Source organism: Hemiscyllium ocellatum, chromosome 13 (genome assembly GCF_020745735.1).
Source record: "Hemiscyllium ocellatum isolate sHemOce1 chromosome 13, sHemOce1.pat.X.cur, whole genome shotgun sequence".
NCBI lineage: Eukaryota > Metazoa > Chordata > Chondrichthyes > Orectolobiformes > Hemiscylliidae > Hemiscyllium > Hemiscyllium ocellatum.
In genome coordinates this window covers 6,164,096-6,181,321 of record NC_083413.1, presented here as the reverse complement: position 1 = coordinate 6,181,321, position 17,226 = coordinate 6,164,096, and the positions used below count along the sequence as shown (strand labels likewise).

At 39.3% G+C, this 17,226-nt stretch overlaps 1 protein-coding gene across 3 annotated transcripts in view; it reads left to right on the top strand.

Moving 5' to 3' along the window:
- xrn1 (5'-3' exoribonuclease 1) overlaps positions 1-17,226 on the top strand; it is a 122,820-nt gene that overhangs the window by 68,809 nt on the left and 36,785 nt on the right. For 2 of the 3 annotated variants that reach the window (XM_060834510.1, XM_060834507.1), the window contains exons 27-35: positions 112-201; positions 752-887; positions 1,736-1,792; positions 4,012-4,144; positions 10,335-10,404; positions 11,674-11,896; positions 13,143-13,274; positions 13,887-14,015; positions 15,504-15,645. In XM_060834510.1, coding sequence (XP_060690493.1) covers positions 112-201; positions 752-887; positions 1,736-1,792; positions 4,012-4,144; positions 10,335-10,404; positions 11,674-11,896; positions 13,143-13,274; positions 13,887-14,015; positions 15,504-15,645 — 1,112 coding nt within the window. The remainder of the gene's footprint in view (positions 1-111; positions 202-751; positions 888-1,735; positions 1,793-4,011; positions 4,145-10,334; positions 10,405-11,673; positions 11,897-13,142; positions 13,275-13,886; positions 14,016-15,503; positions 15,646-17,226) is intronic. The other variant, XM_060834508.1, reaches the window with a different exon arrangement.

Sequence of the window (17,226 nt, the reverse complement as noted above, 5' to 3'; positions counted from 1 at the left end):
TTCTTAGGTTTCTTCCCTCTGGGTTCATCCTGTGGTTAAGCCAACTGTGTGTTGAATACATTTTAAGTTGTAGTAGCAAAATAACCATGTAAATGGTGCTTTACATTTTAGATTCCCAGAATTAATAAGCTACATTGCCAACAACAGTCAAGAAGATTTGTACTATGAGGATAACATTTGGTCTGGAGAGGATATAAATGGGTGAGATATTTTACTTTGCGCTTTAAAAATACCCGAGAGCATGAGATTCGACGTTTTGTGAATAAGCTCTTCGCCTGCTCCTCAGATGCTGCCTGACCGGCTGTGCTTTTCCAGTGCCACACTTTTTGACTCTGGTCTCCAGTATCTGCAGGCTTCACTTTTTCCTTTAAAAATCAATTTTGATATAGCTGCAAATAATTCAATGGATTTAATACTTCCCCTAACCTTTCAAGTATTTTAAACATGATCTTTGAGGCCTATACGATTGAAGGTTTAATCATCTTAGTCTCCAAAATTTCCAATATTCTTCTTGCCATGCTCAAGATCAATGCCATTGTAACAGGAGTTGACTGTATAACCCCTCAATTGAAGCAGGAGGAGGCCATTCAGCACCTTGAGTCTGCTTCATCTTTCAGTATGATTATGGCTTCAATACCCTAATCCCACCCTGCAACTTTCAACTCCCTAGTCTGTTGATTTTAGGCGTGAAACTTTTATACTCTGCATAAAACTAAGTATAACAGTAAAATTGCATTTAAATTTTAAACAGCGCTGAGAAAGTTCAAGAAATTGGAGCCTGGTTGAAAATGCATCCTGTCAGTAGTCTATCAAGAGCATCATGTGACTTGAACCTACTTGATGCAGCAATTATTGAAAAGATTGAAGAAGAGGTGGAAAGATGCAAGGTATTTCCTTTTGATTTGTAAAACAAATAAACGGATCAAAAAGGTCTAATTTTTGGTTTTGTGACTTTAATTCTTTTCTCCTATCATTTTTGGGCGACTGAGCCGAGTCCAGTTGCAGTTTGATCTTTGATCAGATGTACATTCCACAGTACAACTGGACAGTGACAAGAATTTTAAAAATCCTGGTTATTTTCAGTTCTTTCCCTATCAGTTGTTGGAATCTACTTGTTGCCCCAGTCAAGTAGCATAAGGCAGAAATGGAACTTTAAACTGATATTAATCTCATTTCAGAGAAACCAAGCAGGATTTCTGATTGTCTGCTATTTTCTCTTCGTCCCATGGACTTGCAGTCACTTGCCTGATCAAGAATAGAGCTGTTCTGTTCCCAGTTCTGTCAGTCACTGCTGGGAAACCAGCTGCTAAAATGTAAATAGGAGTACACCTAAAAACTTCGATTTTACCCTCCAATTTTTTAGGATTATCCCAGATTAGATACCTGCGTTCAGGTAAACGATGGAACTGATTGCCTGGGAAGAACAGTTTCCTTTTTTTTATGCCCCCAAGATGCACGCTGTTCTGTGTAGGGTAAGCTCACCAGTGCTCATCATTATCTGGTTTCTGTGTTGTTTGTCCTGAAATCTATTATTAAAATCAATGGACAATAACCTATTCCCTTTTGTCACAAAACTCATAATCCACAGTTTATATTTAAATGTTGGATTTAAAGAGCAGATGTGTTTATTGAGCAAAAATCAAGTGGGTTTATTGTGGATATTTTTAATAAAACAGCAGTGCTCAAAAGTTGAATGCCCTGAACTTGATGTCAGTATTTTCTTTACTATTCTTAGCAAAGAAGAAGTAACAAGAAAGTAAGAGTGACTGTGAAACCACATTTGTTATACCGGGTAAGTTGAGCTCTCCTGTTTAATCAAAGTCTACTCCAATGTTTGAAAAGATTGCAATATGACATCCGAGGAGAGGTTTTGTAACTGAGCTTTAACTATGTACAAACTTGATGTCCATGTCAATGAATTCTTGTAAACTGACACTTGACAATTACTGACCAAAATTTTGACCATGGGAAGATTTATTTTGTCTGCTATTAATAATAAAGTAATGCATGTGATGATTACATAATGCTTGTGCTATAAGTACTGGACAATGGAAATTCTCCCCTTAATAAGTAAGATTTTGCTAAATACTTGAAAAATGGATTAGCTATTTGAAGCAATGGTAGGGAAAAACAGGCAAGGGTAATCATTTCAGTTGTTATGTGCTTTTGGATGGTATTTAATGACTGTGGAGAAGTATTTACTCAACATGGCTGGGACACTTTTCAATATTATCCTGCAATTAAACCTCATGGAAATGTACACTGCGAAGTTATGTTTCCTTTGGCATATTTCCATATTTTGCTATTTGCTTCTCATCGAAGGCGAAACCAGCAATGTGCTTCCAAATGAATTTTTAAAAATACGAGCCACTGATAAATTCCAGTCTGAACTTAGGCATCTCTGTAAATGGATGTTTCACAGATTTTACACTAAGAATAAGAGTGAATGGGCAAGGTAAAGTTAGCAACAGATCAAAGTTGGCATGTTGAGTTACAAGCAGACAACTACAGGTGGAATGAAAAGCATAAATAGGAGAACCACTCGTTCAGGTAGCAGTTGTCAGGGGAGATAAAATGACTAGTTGGTTTAATTGATATGGCTTCCAGAAACTTAAGGGTTCCATTCACAATAAGGATTGGCGGGAGCGGGGTAGCATAAAACAACAATATATCCTTATATTTCTCTGAGATCTCTGGTACCATGCAATGTCTTGATACAGAGCTGTTTGTACAAGTAGCCTATCAAGATGTATTAAGTATTGTAGAGATCTCTAGTCAGAAATTCCCATATAATGACCAGGGGCGGGATCAGCAGTTAGCAGTACCGCCTCGCAGTACCAGGGGCCTGGTCCACTTCCAGCATCGACTGTCTGTGTGGAGTTTTCACATTCTCCCTGTTTTTGCATGGGTTTCCTCCAATAGTCCAAGGATGTGCAGGTTAGATGACTGGCCGTGCTAAATTACTCCACAGTGTCCAGGGATGTGCAGGTTAGGTGAATTAGACATGGGAAATGCAGGGTTATGGATTAGGGGGTGATACTGAGTGGAGAATGCTCTTTGAGGGGTTTGTGTGGACTCATTGGGCTGAATGCCCTGCTTCCACACTCTAGGGATTCTATGATTAGTCTTGCTAAGATGGAGGAGGAGAATGTGAGGACAGCAGATGCCGAAGATCAGAATCAAAACGTGTGCTGGAGAGGCTCAACCGGTCAGGTCGTATCAGAAATTATGAAGAGCATATGCTCGAAACATTAACTCTCCTGCTCCTTGGATGCTGCCTGACCAGCTGTGCTTTTCCGGCACCATACCTTTTGACTAATATGGCGAGGGGTTACTGTGGAGATGTCGTCATAATAAGTAATGGTCAGCCTCATGGGTTATTTGCCTTCACTGTTCTTGTGACGAGCATATTTGGAGCACTGGTAGAGGCCTGAAATGTGGTCTCCAGTCCATTCTCTTGGTGGGATAATCACCTAATAGGAAACCTAAATCAGTGTTCTCGCTTATCTTTGAATTTACCAGGTGGCCAATCCCTACTTCATGTATATCTGTTGATATGACTATGATTGTAGCTCGTGCCTGCCAGCCAGTTGTTTACCACTGGGCCTTCTCCAATGTCCATATTACTGCAAATGTAAGGACTGTGCAACCCTTAACTGTGTCAAAATGTTTTCTTCTGAAACTGGTGAACACCCACCATCAACAGGCTTATGAAAAGTGACAAGGAGGCAGGAAGTGGGAAATAAACATGAGTTAGAAGGAACAAGCTTGCGCCTGGGATAAATTCAGACGGAGGTGAATGACTTGAACAAAACTTGATGACCAAAATATGCAAGCACTGAAGTAGAATATACTGGAATCTTCCTGGATTTTTGGAAGTTTGCAGCTTTATTATATTCCTGAATAAAATGTGTTGGATTTGCTTTTCCTTTATATAAATTAAATAGCATTTAAACATCTGGGAATTTTCAAGGTTTTCTTTTCTTTCTAAGTTTTTATTTCCCTACACAGCCTCTGGAGCAGCAGCATGGTATAGTGCCAGACAAAGATGCAGAGTACCTTTTATTTGATCGTGTTGTGAATGTGAGGGAGGACTTCTCTGTTCCTGTTGGTCTTCGAGGAACCATCATAGGAATGAAAGGAGGTGAATTTTAAGAAGCATTACATTTAAAGAAAGTTAAAAGGGCATGAGTTCAGATGAAAGAATGCTTGCCTTGATTTATTGTACTGAGCATGTTTTAGGCTCAGCTGTTTTTGATCTGTTCCAAGTTCAATTTGTTCAGGCCAGAGATGGGTTCTCTTCACTCGAGGTTGTGTTTATGGGAAACAAGTTGTTGTAACCACATGCCACTCTAAGACTGACTTATTGTTTTGAGATGTGGTTGTCTACAGTAAAGGCAGCATTTGTTGCCCATTCCCCAATGCCCTTGACTTGAATGGCTTGTGAGACCACTCCAGAGAAACAGTTAAGAGTCAGTGACATTCCTGTGGGTCTAGGGTCATATGTAGACCAGATCAGGTATCAATGGCAATTTCCTTCTGTGAAGGACATCAGTGAAACAATTTTTATAACAATTGATAATAGTTTAATGAACTAGTTTTCACTTTCAAATGCTGCCAGCTCCTGTGGCGTGATTTAAATCTCTGTCCCAAAGCATTAGCCTGGGCCTATCTATTTCTAATACAGTATATCATCATCTTCTCCATTGTAATTCATAATGATTCTCTTTATAGAGATGGTGTCTATTGCTTTAAGTCATTTTGAAACCAAAATTAAACATTTTATCTACCTTTAAATATTTTTCTTTCTGACTTCCTTTAAATTCACAATTATATTTACTGCATGCCTTAGATGAGGAACAACGTTTTGGCCAAACTATATACAGAATTCATTTGATCAAGCAATATTTGCTTTTATTTATTCATGGAATGTGGGTGTTGCTGGCTGGTCCAGCAATTATTGCCCATTCCTAGATGCTCTTGAGAAGGTGCTGATGAGCTGCTGCCTTGAACCTCTGCAGTCCATGTGCTGTAGGTGGACTAGCAATGCTGTCAGGAAAGGACAAAGTCAGAAGTTATAGTACAAAAGGTTTATTTGAAGATTTCAGGAATGGTAATCCCATTGAATGTCAAGGGATAATGGAGAGATTCTCTCATGTTGGAGACAGTCACATCTGGCATTAGTGTGATTTGTAAGCTGCATGTCACTTCTAAGGCCAAGCCAGATCTTGCTGCGTTTGGAGGTTCACTGCTTCAGTATCTAAGGAGTCACAAACCAATCATCGGTGAACATCCCCACATCTGATCTTATGAAGGTCATTGAAGCAGCTGTAGATAGTTGGGCCAAGACTCTGATGAACTCCCTGTAATAATGTCCTGCACCTGAAATGATTGACCAGCGATAACTACAACCATCTTTCCATGTGCCAGGTTGATATCAATCAGTGGAGAGTTTCCCCCTTGATTCCTATTGACTCCAATTTCACTAGCACTCATTTGAATCGGGGCTGAGTGACCCTGGCAGAAACCAAAATCTGCATTAGTAAGCTGGCTATTGCTGAGCAGGTGCTGCTCGACATAGCACTGTTGATGACATCTTGCATCACCTTACTGATGATCGAGACTGGACTGATGGGATGGTAATTGGTCGGGTTAGATGTGTCCTGCGTTTTGCGTACAGGATGTACCTGGGCAACTTTCCACATTGTCAGGCAAAGTGTTGTAACTGTACTGGAACAGCCTGTCTAGGTTGCAGCAAGTTCTGGAGCACTCGTCTTCAGTACTATTGTCAGAATGTTATTAGGGCCCATAGCCTTAACCGTATCTAGTGCCGACAGCTGTTTCTTGGTGTCACATGAAGTGAATTGAATTGACTGAAAACTGGCATCTCTGATGCTGAGAGCCACTGGAGAAGACTGAGATGGATCATCCACTTGGCATTTCTGGCTGAAGGTTGTTTGCAATGCTTCAGTCTTTCTGATATGGTGGCCTCCCCCATCATTGAAGATGGGTTTATTTGTGGAGGCTCCTCCTCCAGTGAGTTGTTTAATTTTCCACCACTGTTCATGACTGGATTTGGCAAGACTGCAGAGCTGAGATATGATCCATTGATTACGGAATGATTTAGCTTGACTATCGTTGCTTAAGCTGTTTGACATGCAAATAGTCCTGTTTTGTAGCTTCACCAGGTTGACCCCTCATTTTTAGGTATGCCTGATGCTGCTCCTGGCATGCCTTCTGGCACTCTTCATTTGATCACAGTTGATCCCTGGTTTGATGGTAATGGTAGATTGGGAATATGCCAGGCTATGAGATTGCAGATTGGGTTGGAGTATGATTCAGCTGCTGCTGATAGCTCAAAACTCCTTGTAGATAATCATAAGCTAAATCTATTCAAAATCTGTCCGATTCAGCACACAACGTGATGGAGGGTATTCTCTATGTGAGAGCATGACTTAGGAGCAGAATCAGGCCATTCGACTAATCAAGTCTGCTCTGCTGTTCAGTCATGGCTGATATATTTCTCAAACCCCAATCTCCTGCCTTTTTCCTCTAACTCTTGATCCCTTTGCAAATTATGAACCTATCTATCTCCATTTTAAATACGCTTATTGGCTTTGCCAACAAAGCTGTGGAGGCCATGAGTACTATAGATGCACCACCCTCTGGCCATAGAAATTCCTCCTCATCTAAGTCCCTTTACTCAGAGGCTGTGCCCTTGGGTCCTAGTTTCTGCTACCAGTGGAAACATCATCTTCACATCCACGTCTTGACTTCCTGTCTGAAAGGACTGTGCGGTTGTCACTCTTACTGATACTGTCATGGACAGATGTATCTCTGGCAGGCAAGTTGGTGAGGATGAGGCCAAATTTGTTTTTCCTTCTTGTTGGTTGCCTCACCACCAGCCACAGATCCAGTCTAGAAATATGTTATTTAGGACTTGATTGGTTCAATGAGTGGTATTGCTGCCAAGTGACTCTTGGTGATGGACATTGAAATCTCCACCCAGAGTACATTATGTGCCCTTGCCACCCTCAGTGCTTCCTCCAAGTGTTGTTCAACATTGAAGCACACTGATGGATCAGCCGATGGAGAGCAGTAATTGGTAATCAGGAAATTTCCTTGCCGAGATTTAACCAAGTGAAACAAGAGTAATGTGTTGTTCAGAGTTATTGTTGGTCTACCATCACAATTCTGTCCTGACTGTATATCACTGTGCTGCCACCTGTGTTTGGTCAGTCTTGCTGTTGGGATAAGGCATACTTAGGGATGGTGATGGTGGTGTTTAGGTCACAGTCACACTGATAGAATCAGAGCTTACAGACAATGTCAGGGTGTTGATTGACTAGTCTGTGACAGAACTTTCTCAAGTTTGCAAGGTTTGTGAAGGTTTGTAGCTCAGGTTGAGGTTTAGGGTGTAGGTTTGCTCGCTGAGCTGTAGGTTTGATATCCAGACGTTTCATTACCTGGCTAGGTAACATCATCAGTGGTGACCTCCAAGTGAAGCGAAGCTGTTGTCTCCTGCTTTCTATTTATATGTTTGCCCTGGATGGGGTTCCTGGGGTTTGTGGTGATGTTATTTCCTGTTCGTTTTCTGAGGGGTTGATAGATGGCATCTAGATCTGTGTTTGTTTATGGATTTGTGGTTGGAGTGCCAGGCCTTTAGGAATTCTCTGGCATGTCTTTGCTTAGCCTGTCCCAGGAGAGATGTGTTGTCCCAGTCGAAATGGTGGTTTTTTAAAATCCGTGTGTAGGGCTACGAGGGAGAGAGGGTCGTGTCTTTTTGTGGCTAGCTGGTGTTCGTGTATCCTGGTGGCTAACTTTCTTCCTGTTTGTCCTGCGTAGTGTTTGTGGCAGACCTTGCATGGAATTTTGTAGATGATGTTGATTTTGTCCATGGGTTGTACTGGGTCTTTTAAGTTTGTTAGTTTTTGTTTGAGTGTGTTGGTGGGTTTGTTTACTACTAGGATTCCGAGGGGTTTTAGTAGTCTGGCTGTTGTTTCTGAAACTTCTTTAGATGTATGGTAAGGTGGTTAGGGTTTCTGGCTGTGTTTGGTCTGCTTGTCCTGGCTTGTTCTTGAGGAATCTGCAAAAAAACATACAGTGTGCAGATTCCTCAAGAACAAGCCACAACAAGCAGACCAAACACAGCCAGAAACCCTAACCACCTTACCATACATCAAAGAAGTTTCAGAAACGACAGCCAGACTACTGAGACCCCTCGGAATCCTAGTAGCACACAAACCCACCAACACTCTCAAATAAAAACTAACAAACTTAAAAGACCAGTACAACCCATGGACAAAATCAACATCATCTACAAAATTCCATGCAAGGACTGCCACAAACACTACGCAGGACAAACAGGAAGAAAGTTAGCCACCAGGATACACGAACACCAGCTAGCCACAAAAAGACACGACCCTCTCTCCCTCGTAGCCCTACACACGGATTAAAAAAAACCACCATTTCGACTGGGACAACACATCTATCCTGGGACAGGCTAAGTAAAGACATGCCTGAGAATTCCTAGAGGCCTGGCACTCCAACCACAACGCCATAAACAAACACATAGATCTAGATGCCATCTATCAACCCCTCAGAAAACGAACAGGAAATGACATCACCACAAACCCCAGGAACCCCATCCAGGGCAAACATATCAATAGAAAGTCGGAGACAACAGCTTCGCTTCACTTGGAGGTCACCACTGATGATGTTACCTAGCCAGGTAATGAAACGTTTGGATATCAAACCTACAGCTCAGTGAGCAAACCTACACCCTATCTCTCAAGTTTGGCATTAGCCCCCAGCTATTAGTAAGAAGAAGAAGAAGACCTTTGCAGGATCAACAGGGCGTGGCATTTCCAATTGGTTCCAGGTGGTCCAGCCCATTTTATTGCTTTTTGGACACTTTCTAGTGGTAATTACAACTGGCTTGCTAGGCTATTTCAGTGGGCAGTTAAGAGGCAACCACATTGCTGTAGCTCAGGAGTTCCATGTTGGCCAGACATGGTAAGGATAACAGATTCCTTCCCTATCAGACATTAGTGAAACAGATGGGTTTTTACAACTGTTGATATAGTCGTCATTAAAACCTTAATATTTTCATTGAGTTCAAATTTCATTGCCTTGTTATATCTGGGTTTTCTAGACATTCCCTGGGACTCTGGATTAATAGTCTAGCAATAATACCATTAGGTCATTCTCTCCCTGTTAATTGGAATTCTCAATGATTAATTTCTCTTTCTTTTCACATCTTTGCAGTACATTTTTATTTTCTCTCCTGTTCCTTGCTGTTTCCAGTGGATCCTCTTTCAAACATTTTTTCCTCCCTCTGGCTATGGCCATAAAATATCATTCCCAATTGGTGTTAAATGCTCCAATTGTTATTAGAGAATTCATCCAGACATATGCTGAAGCTTTCTAAATGTGGTATCCCATAGGTTTATACATTTTATCCCTTCCTGGTCCCCTTCTCTTGCCTGCTTTATTTTAACTCTTGCCTCAAGCTGTTCCTTCCATTATTTATTCACACCTGATCCTAACAACATTGTACTTTTGCTGGTTTTTATACGATGATCAGACATTCATATGATCATCTTGCTATAGATGTTACTTTTCAGCATCCTACATAAATTTAGTTTTTAAATTGCCATCTTCTGGAATTCTTAACCCTCTTTCCTGTGTATTTTTTTCTTGATTCAGAGTAACAACATAGAGTAATCATTTAATATGTCTTAAATTTTGGGAATTTTGTTTATTGATTGAATTGGCGTTTTAAAAAAAAATTAATAACAAACAACGGGACTACTGTAATTTTTGGTTAGGATCAGACAATCTTATCAAAGTACCTCAAATAAAAGCAAAATACTGTGGCTGCTGGAAATCTGAGGTAAAAGCAGAAAATACTGGAGAAACTCTTCAGATCTGGCAGTATCTTTGGAGAGATGCTCAGTGGTGTTCCAAAAAGGTCACATTGGACTTGAAATATTAATTCTATTTTTGTCTCCAAAGATGGTACCAGACCTGCTGAGTTCTTGCAGTATTTTCTGCTTTCATTGTCAAAGTACCTGTTTTCCCACATCCTCCACCCACTGCTCCTGCCACCATTTTTGTGCTTTGTAGTGGTCAAGATTTGATAACGTTCTGTTAGAATTGTCTTGAACAAGTTCGATTCAAAACCATCCTCATTTGAGACTAAAACTAAATGTACCTTTATTTATTGAGTAACTAAAATGCAGACATATTTTGCCAGGTTGTTAATGTATTCATTTGAGGTGTGTAACCATTCTTTTCATAAATGTTTTGAACTTGTCTGCTCTGTTATGTAGCTGAGAGAGAATCTGATGAATCTTTTGAAGTGTTATTCGATGAGGAATTTCCAAGTGGACTTACTATAAGGTTTGTATTTACTAACACTGTTGATTTTTTAGGGAAACGCATACTATTTTCTTTGTACAAGTGATTAGTAATACATTTAGGGTTTTATTAAAAGCTTTTACTAAGAAATTGATTTCTTTAATGAAAATATAAGTGAAAATTGACTTTGCCTTTTTGATTAATATAATTCAACATGGAGTAAGTTTGTTTTCTGATTTTTTTAAAATAAAATGTGGGGGCGCTTGTTATGAAGATGTGGGTGTACTGTACTTTTTAAGAGAGTTAACAGCTCGCAGAACTACCTGACAGCACCAAGTGTTCTGAACAAGACACAGTGTAACATGTGGTCCAGCAGCTAGTATAGCTGGTTGCTTGGAGACAAAAACAAATTTGAATTAAGCCAGTTTAAATCATACCCCAAAACACAAACTAATCTGCAATCAAGTTTGAATTGATTATATTGACAATCTTAAAAGCCAGTGACGCAATCCGATGCTTTGGGGGGGGTCTAAGGCGGGGAAAATTGAACAGTTGGGAGAGAACTGCCAAAAGACCAGCAGATGTAGACTGTCTGAGATGTGAATGTGTGTTGCTAGAAAAGCACAGCATGACAGGCAGCATCCAAAGAGCAGGCAAATCGCCATTTTGTGCCGGAGCCCTTCATCAGGAATCAGTGTTTCCTAATGGAGGGCTCCAGCTCAAAACATGGATTTTCCTGCTCCTCAGATGCTGCCTGACCTGCTGTGCTTTTCCAGCAACACACACACTCTACTCTGACCTGCAGACCTCACTGTCTCCACTGACTGAGAGGTATCTGTCGAGAGGATTTTGCTCAGAGAAGAATATCAACACCGATCTGGAGAGCAAATTGCTAAAAGAAGATTGGACAGCTGGCTGGTTTTGAAATTTGAATTTTTCAGTAAATCTTACTCGGGCGGGGGGGCTGTTTGATCGGGTTAGTACTATAGAAAGTAAAAGGTAAGTTAGAGGAAGGAGCTGTAAATAGTTGTTAGTTAATTATTCTCTGTTATACTTGGTTTCTTAAAGTTAATTTGTACTTTAAATAGTTCTTGGCCTCTCGAATTTTCACAGATTACTTCACGGGATAAATCTTTTCTGTGTTGCTGATTTAAATTAAGCAGAAGGGTTTACCCTGTGTCGTAACAGTGCTGGTGTTATTTCATTTATTGTCAAAGTTTGTTAGCACTTTGAGAAATTGGATGTGTGACTCGAAATAAGATTTAGGCTAGTTCAAATTTGAAACCATTGATGTATTACATTTGCTTTTAGATGCTCTCCTGGCAGAGGTTATAGACTCCCAAAGTGTGCCTTAATCAATCTCAGTTATGGGAACCGCCTGGAGTTTGGAGGCCAGAAAGCAACAACATTATTGAAGCCTCAACCAGCACCTATACCTCAACATGCTGTGTATCCTTCCTCACAGTCTGGTGCTCAGAAAGTGTCAACAGGAGGCCTGAACCACTCCCCACGCTCCCTCTTTGTACCAACACAGGTGAAGAAACATGAATATTAATGAAATAAAAATAAAGTGCTAGAAAAGCTCACCAGGTCTGGCAACATATGTGGGAAGAGAAACAGTTAATGTTTTGAGTCTGATAACCTTTCTTCAGAACTTCTGTCATTTTTAATAAAATTTCAAGATGTCCATCGTATGCAGTATTTCACTTTCTTAATAGATGTTAATGAACTGATTTGACCAAGAACCAAAAAATACTGCAGATGCTGGAAATCTGATCTGCCTGTAAAGCATGTAGGACAGTACTGCACTGTAAATCAAATCAAGTCAAATCTGAAATGCTGGAAACACTCAACTGGCGAGCTGTTTTGTTGCAGGGAAAAAGTGAATTTGTAAGTGTAGATAGATGGTTCATTACAGGAATTAGTGAAGATTTTGATTAATAATCTACATGGAAATGTTTGACTCACCCATCATTTGAACAAATCTCCTTTGCCTTCATTGAGTGGTTACAGCCTTTTGTGAATCCACAAACCTCTTGATTTAGTGACATACAGTTGATGGAATTGTGTTGAGATTTACTCACCATGCTGGAAGAAACATTACTTGAGTGGAAGAAACATTACACTGACATGCTCAGCCACAGTTCAGTAGAAGTCAGTTTGTATCAGCATTTATCAGTTACTGTAACTGAGTGTTCACAATCTGCACTTCCCTCTGTTAGTGTAACCTTTAGTTCTCTTGTCCTTCATGTTCATTTATTTGCCTCAGTTCTCTGTGATTCCAAGTTCCACATTCTAACTATATTCTGGCTAAAGACATTTGTCCTGAATTTGTTAGTTATGACTGCCCAACTTATATCTATGACCTCTAGTTTTGGTCTTCCCCAAAACTGGAAGCATTTTCTCTGACTACCCTAATAAACACTTCCATAATCTTGATGACAGTCGGGTGATCCCTCATCTGAATTAGCTATGCCATGAAAATAAAGAGTAAAATGGGTCTGAATTTGTTTTGGAGTTGGTAACCTTATATTAAGTCAGCATGAATGTACTCTTTAATTTTTGTCAGAAAGTTTGTTTACAAAGGTCATGTAGACCTCAGTTGCTATGAACTCTCAAGATTTTAATTGACTGTTGCCGGTTATGAAGGTCACTGGAATGAATCTTAAACATATTAATGTTTAATATGTTGGTGTAGAATTATATAGTCCAAATTTGGACAGAGGTTTTATATAAAGAATTTTAAGGGGTGCTGTACACGTGTGAATATTATTATTTAGCAGCTGAGTGGAAGACAACTATACCTCAGGGCAGAAAATCAGAAGAATCATGTTAACCATCAAAAAGCAAATGGACCATCTAATTTTCATCAAAATGTTGAAAACCAGCACCAAGGAGGATTTGCTAAGCTGGTAGGGAAGATATTAATTATTTGAAGCTGTTGTTTTGTAGTTAATAAACTTTTTAAAAAAGAATAGATTAATGAGTTTTGCACTGCTAATGCCTCTGTTTCCATACGCCTACCCTGATTATGCATGTCATGTATCAAAAAAGTTCTGCATTTGCCCCAAGTAGGGAGAATAGAATATTTTTGCTATGTAGTCACATTAAACCTTCTAGTCTAATGGTCACTGATGATAAATGTTGATTTGCTGAATTAACAGTTCTTGTTCCTGTAAGTGAATTGAGGTTTGTTTCCATGCTAGTTATGCTCTTAGTAGCAAATAGCCATTAATTTGCCATTTACTGGTGATCTTATTGAAAGTCCCTGATGGGTATGAGAAATGAAAATGTCACTCTGGTGTATTAGAAGGCAACACAACCTCTTATTAAGACAGTCAGCTAATGTTGTAGTTGTTCTGAGCCTTTTTGTTCATAGAACATTATAATTCAGCATTCTTATTATAGCATTATTTTGTACTGTACTTTTAAATGTTGAGTGGAATTCCAAAATTAACACTGATTCCTTTTCTTATGGCAACTGATTTACTACTTGAACTGAAATATGTTTTCTTGATGTAAAGCCAGAAGACGAATTCTCCACTGTATGGCAGTCCTTGCATAGCAATTTTGGAACTACTCCACACTCCATACAGAGCAATTCCCGCACTACAGATTTACCCAGTAAACACTCTTCGGCTTTGCAAGAAAAGGTAAACATAGTTCTCAAGTCAAGTCCAAATCACTAACATTTGACATGATTCAACAATAGTTCATTCAATATGCTTCTGAAGAAGTTTAGAACAGTGTTAAAATGAATAATCCAAGTTACAAATTGCATCCAATATATTTTGTATGCTAGAGCAAATTTCCTCCAATTAAATATTAGAATGTCTCAAATCACTGTTTTCAGTACCCTTTCCAAACTTCATTCCCTCCCTTGTGGCTGCATCCCTTTCTCCATAACAGTCTGTTTTGAAGTCAATCTGGTGCTATATCATAACCTGAGATGAGCTTCTAATCTCATAGTTGCACAATAATTAATACCGCATAGATTCCCCTCTGTAACATTGCTTGACTTCTTTCCCTGTTTAAGCACATCTGCTGCTGGCATACTCATCTGTGCCTTTGTTTCCACTAGAATCAACTAATACCAAGGCACATTTGATTGCTGTCTCACATTCTACCGTCCTTAAACTTGTAATTATCTGAATCTTTGTTCCCTTTTCTCATTTGTAGCAAATCCTGTTTTCCCTATCACTCCGAGCTTGCTGATCCATTTTGGTTTGTGTTTAAGCTACACCTTGATTTTAAAATTTCCATTCTTGTTTTGAATTCAACTGACAAAATCAGGAATTGCTGGAAAATCTCAGCAGGCCCGGCAGCATCTGTGGTGAGAAAGAGGAGTTAACATTTTCTGATCCAAAGAAGAGTCACCAGATCCGAAATGTGAACTCTGCTTTCCCTCCGCAGTTGCTGCCAGAGTTTTACCAGCAGTTTTGGATTTTGTCTGTTGAATTTCTAGCATCTACAGTTCTTTAGTCTTGTTTTTAATTCAAAGGGCCTTGTTCCCCCACTATCTCTGTAATCTTTTCAAACCCTAGAACTACCTGAAATATCTGAGCTCCTCCAATGTTAACCTCTTTCACATTCTGAATTATACTTGCTCCATTTTCAATGGCCTCTACTTCAAGCTCTGCAGTTCTTTTATTACACTACTTTACCCTTACTTTGTTCCTCCTCAAAATCTACGTCTCTGACTTGCATTTTTGGCCATTTGACCTAAAATCTTATGTGATTTAGTGTCATACTTTGTTTTATGACGCTTTAATGAAGTTTTAGATGTTTCCTTTTATTAAAAGGTGCTATATAAATACAAGTTGTTTACTAAAGGGGGTACTGTTTCTGAATGGAGGCTACAGCACATTCGTACTTTTGATGTACAGGGTAAAATATCTTATATGGAGTTGACAGAATCATGAAACTTGTTGAAATCAAAATACGAAAATCATAAAATCCATTGTATTAGAAAGATTACCAAAGTTTTAAAATTTTTATAATATCCAAACCATTTTTGTGCTGGCTCGCAAAAAGTCCATCAAACTGGGAGGCATTGTGATACAATGTACATTAAATTGTGCAGTATGTTATTTTGGATTCAGTGTATATGCTTATTTTTACTCTTCTATCTGCCCTTCCAGGCTGTGACTGAGCCAGCATCTATTTCAGGGTTTCAGTTCAAAAATCCCCATCTAACAGAAAATAAAATGCGACCATTCAAAATCGATGTCCAGCAGAAACAGAAATGGGGATCATCAGAGCAGCAGGCATGTACCAGAAAAGGTAACCATTGCAAATGGGCTTATAAAATCATTGAACTTACAGTACAGAAGGAGACCATTTCAACCCCTTCTGTATGTACCAGATCCCAAAAGAGCCCTATTCTCTAGCCCTACCTCATAGCTTTCTGAATGCATCACTTTCAAATATATATCCAGTTCTCATTGAAACAATGTGACAATGGCAAAAATTATTAGATGAAATAACTCCAGTTGAATGGTAGGTGATTTAATGTTTCAGAAACTATTGGCAACTCTCCTCTATTTTGAAAATTTTCTAATTTAAATTAATGTTGATAATGTTATTTATTTGAATAAATCTTGTTACTTCGCTGTGATGAATTAGTACGTTTTGACATGTCTTTGTTTAGTTTTGAGATCATCAACTAGTGAAGGGCCTGTTTTCAAATAATAAAGCAATTTGAAATTTCTAACCCTCAATGATAGTTTCCATGGCTGGAGTTACTACCTTCGTGTTAGAGGTACTAATCTATTAGGTGAAGTTCCCAGTATTGTTTGTTCTGGCTCTGTTTGAATGATGAAATTCGGTGAAGATGGTGATTGTGGGTGCATTACACTGTAAAACCTGTGGATAGGAGTGGAAATAAATGTAGGATTTAATCTCTCACCTTTCACCAATAGTTTAGGATTTGAGATTATCCAACAATGTTTTGTCCTACAAATTTTGGCCAGATTCATTGAAACAATTTGGTCTTTCATTATATACGTTTGTTTCTTTCGAAATTGCTCATTATTCCCTGATCTCAAAACATCTGTTATTTGTCATAAAAACAGAATCATCTGAAAACATTCAGCAGGCCAGCAGCAACAGTGGAGAGAAACAGTGTAAAACAGAAAGAACTGAGGATGCTGTAAATCAGAAACAAAAACTGAAATTGTTTGAAAAGCTCAGCAGGTCTAGCAGCATCTGTGGAGAGAAATTAGAGGTAAGGTTTCGACTCGAGTGACCATTCCTTAGTTCTGAGGAAGGGTTGCTAGACCCGAAACATGAATTCTGATTTCTGTCCACAAATGCTGCCAGACCTGCTGAGCTTTTCCAACAATTCCTGTTATTGTGCATGAGAGAAATAGTGTTTCAGATGAGTGAGCTACTCATAATTCTAATAGTGGTAATGGTCTTTTATTGTTAAAAAGAAATGCACAGATATTTTTCTAAAGTGAGAGCATTGTCCAGAGTATTGTGTATAATTTGAGCTTTCTTATCTAAGCAAGGGCCTACCTTTTATCTTAGCCTGCGTGGCTACTCTCTCTCATTCCTGATGAAGGGCTTATGCTCGAAACGTCGAATTCTCTATTCCTGAGATGCTGCCTGGCCTGCTGTGCTTTGACCAGCAACACATTTTCAGCTGTGATCTCCAGCATCTGCAGACCTCATTTTTTACTTAGAAGCTATTCAAAAAAGGTTCACTTGACTCATTACTCGGAAGAAGGCGTTATCTTAAATGGAAAGGTTGAACAGGTTGGGCCCTATCCCTCAGTGTTTAGAGAGATGGGGGTGAGCTTATTGAAACATGTTAGTTCCTGAGGGGGCTGAGCAAATGCCGAAAGGATGTTTCCCTTTGTC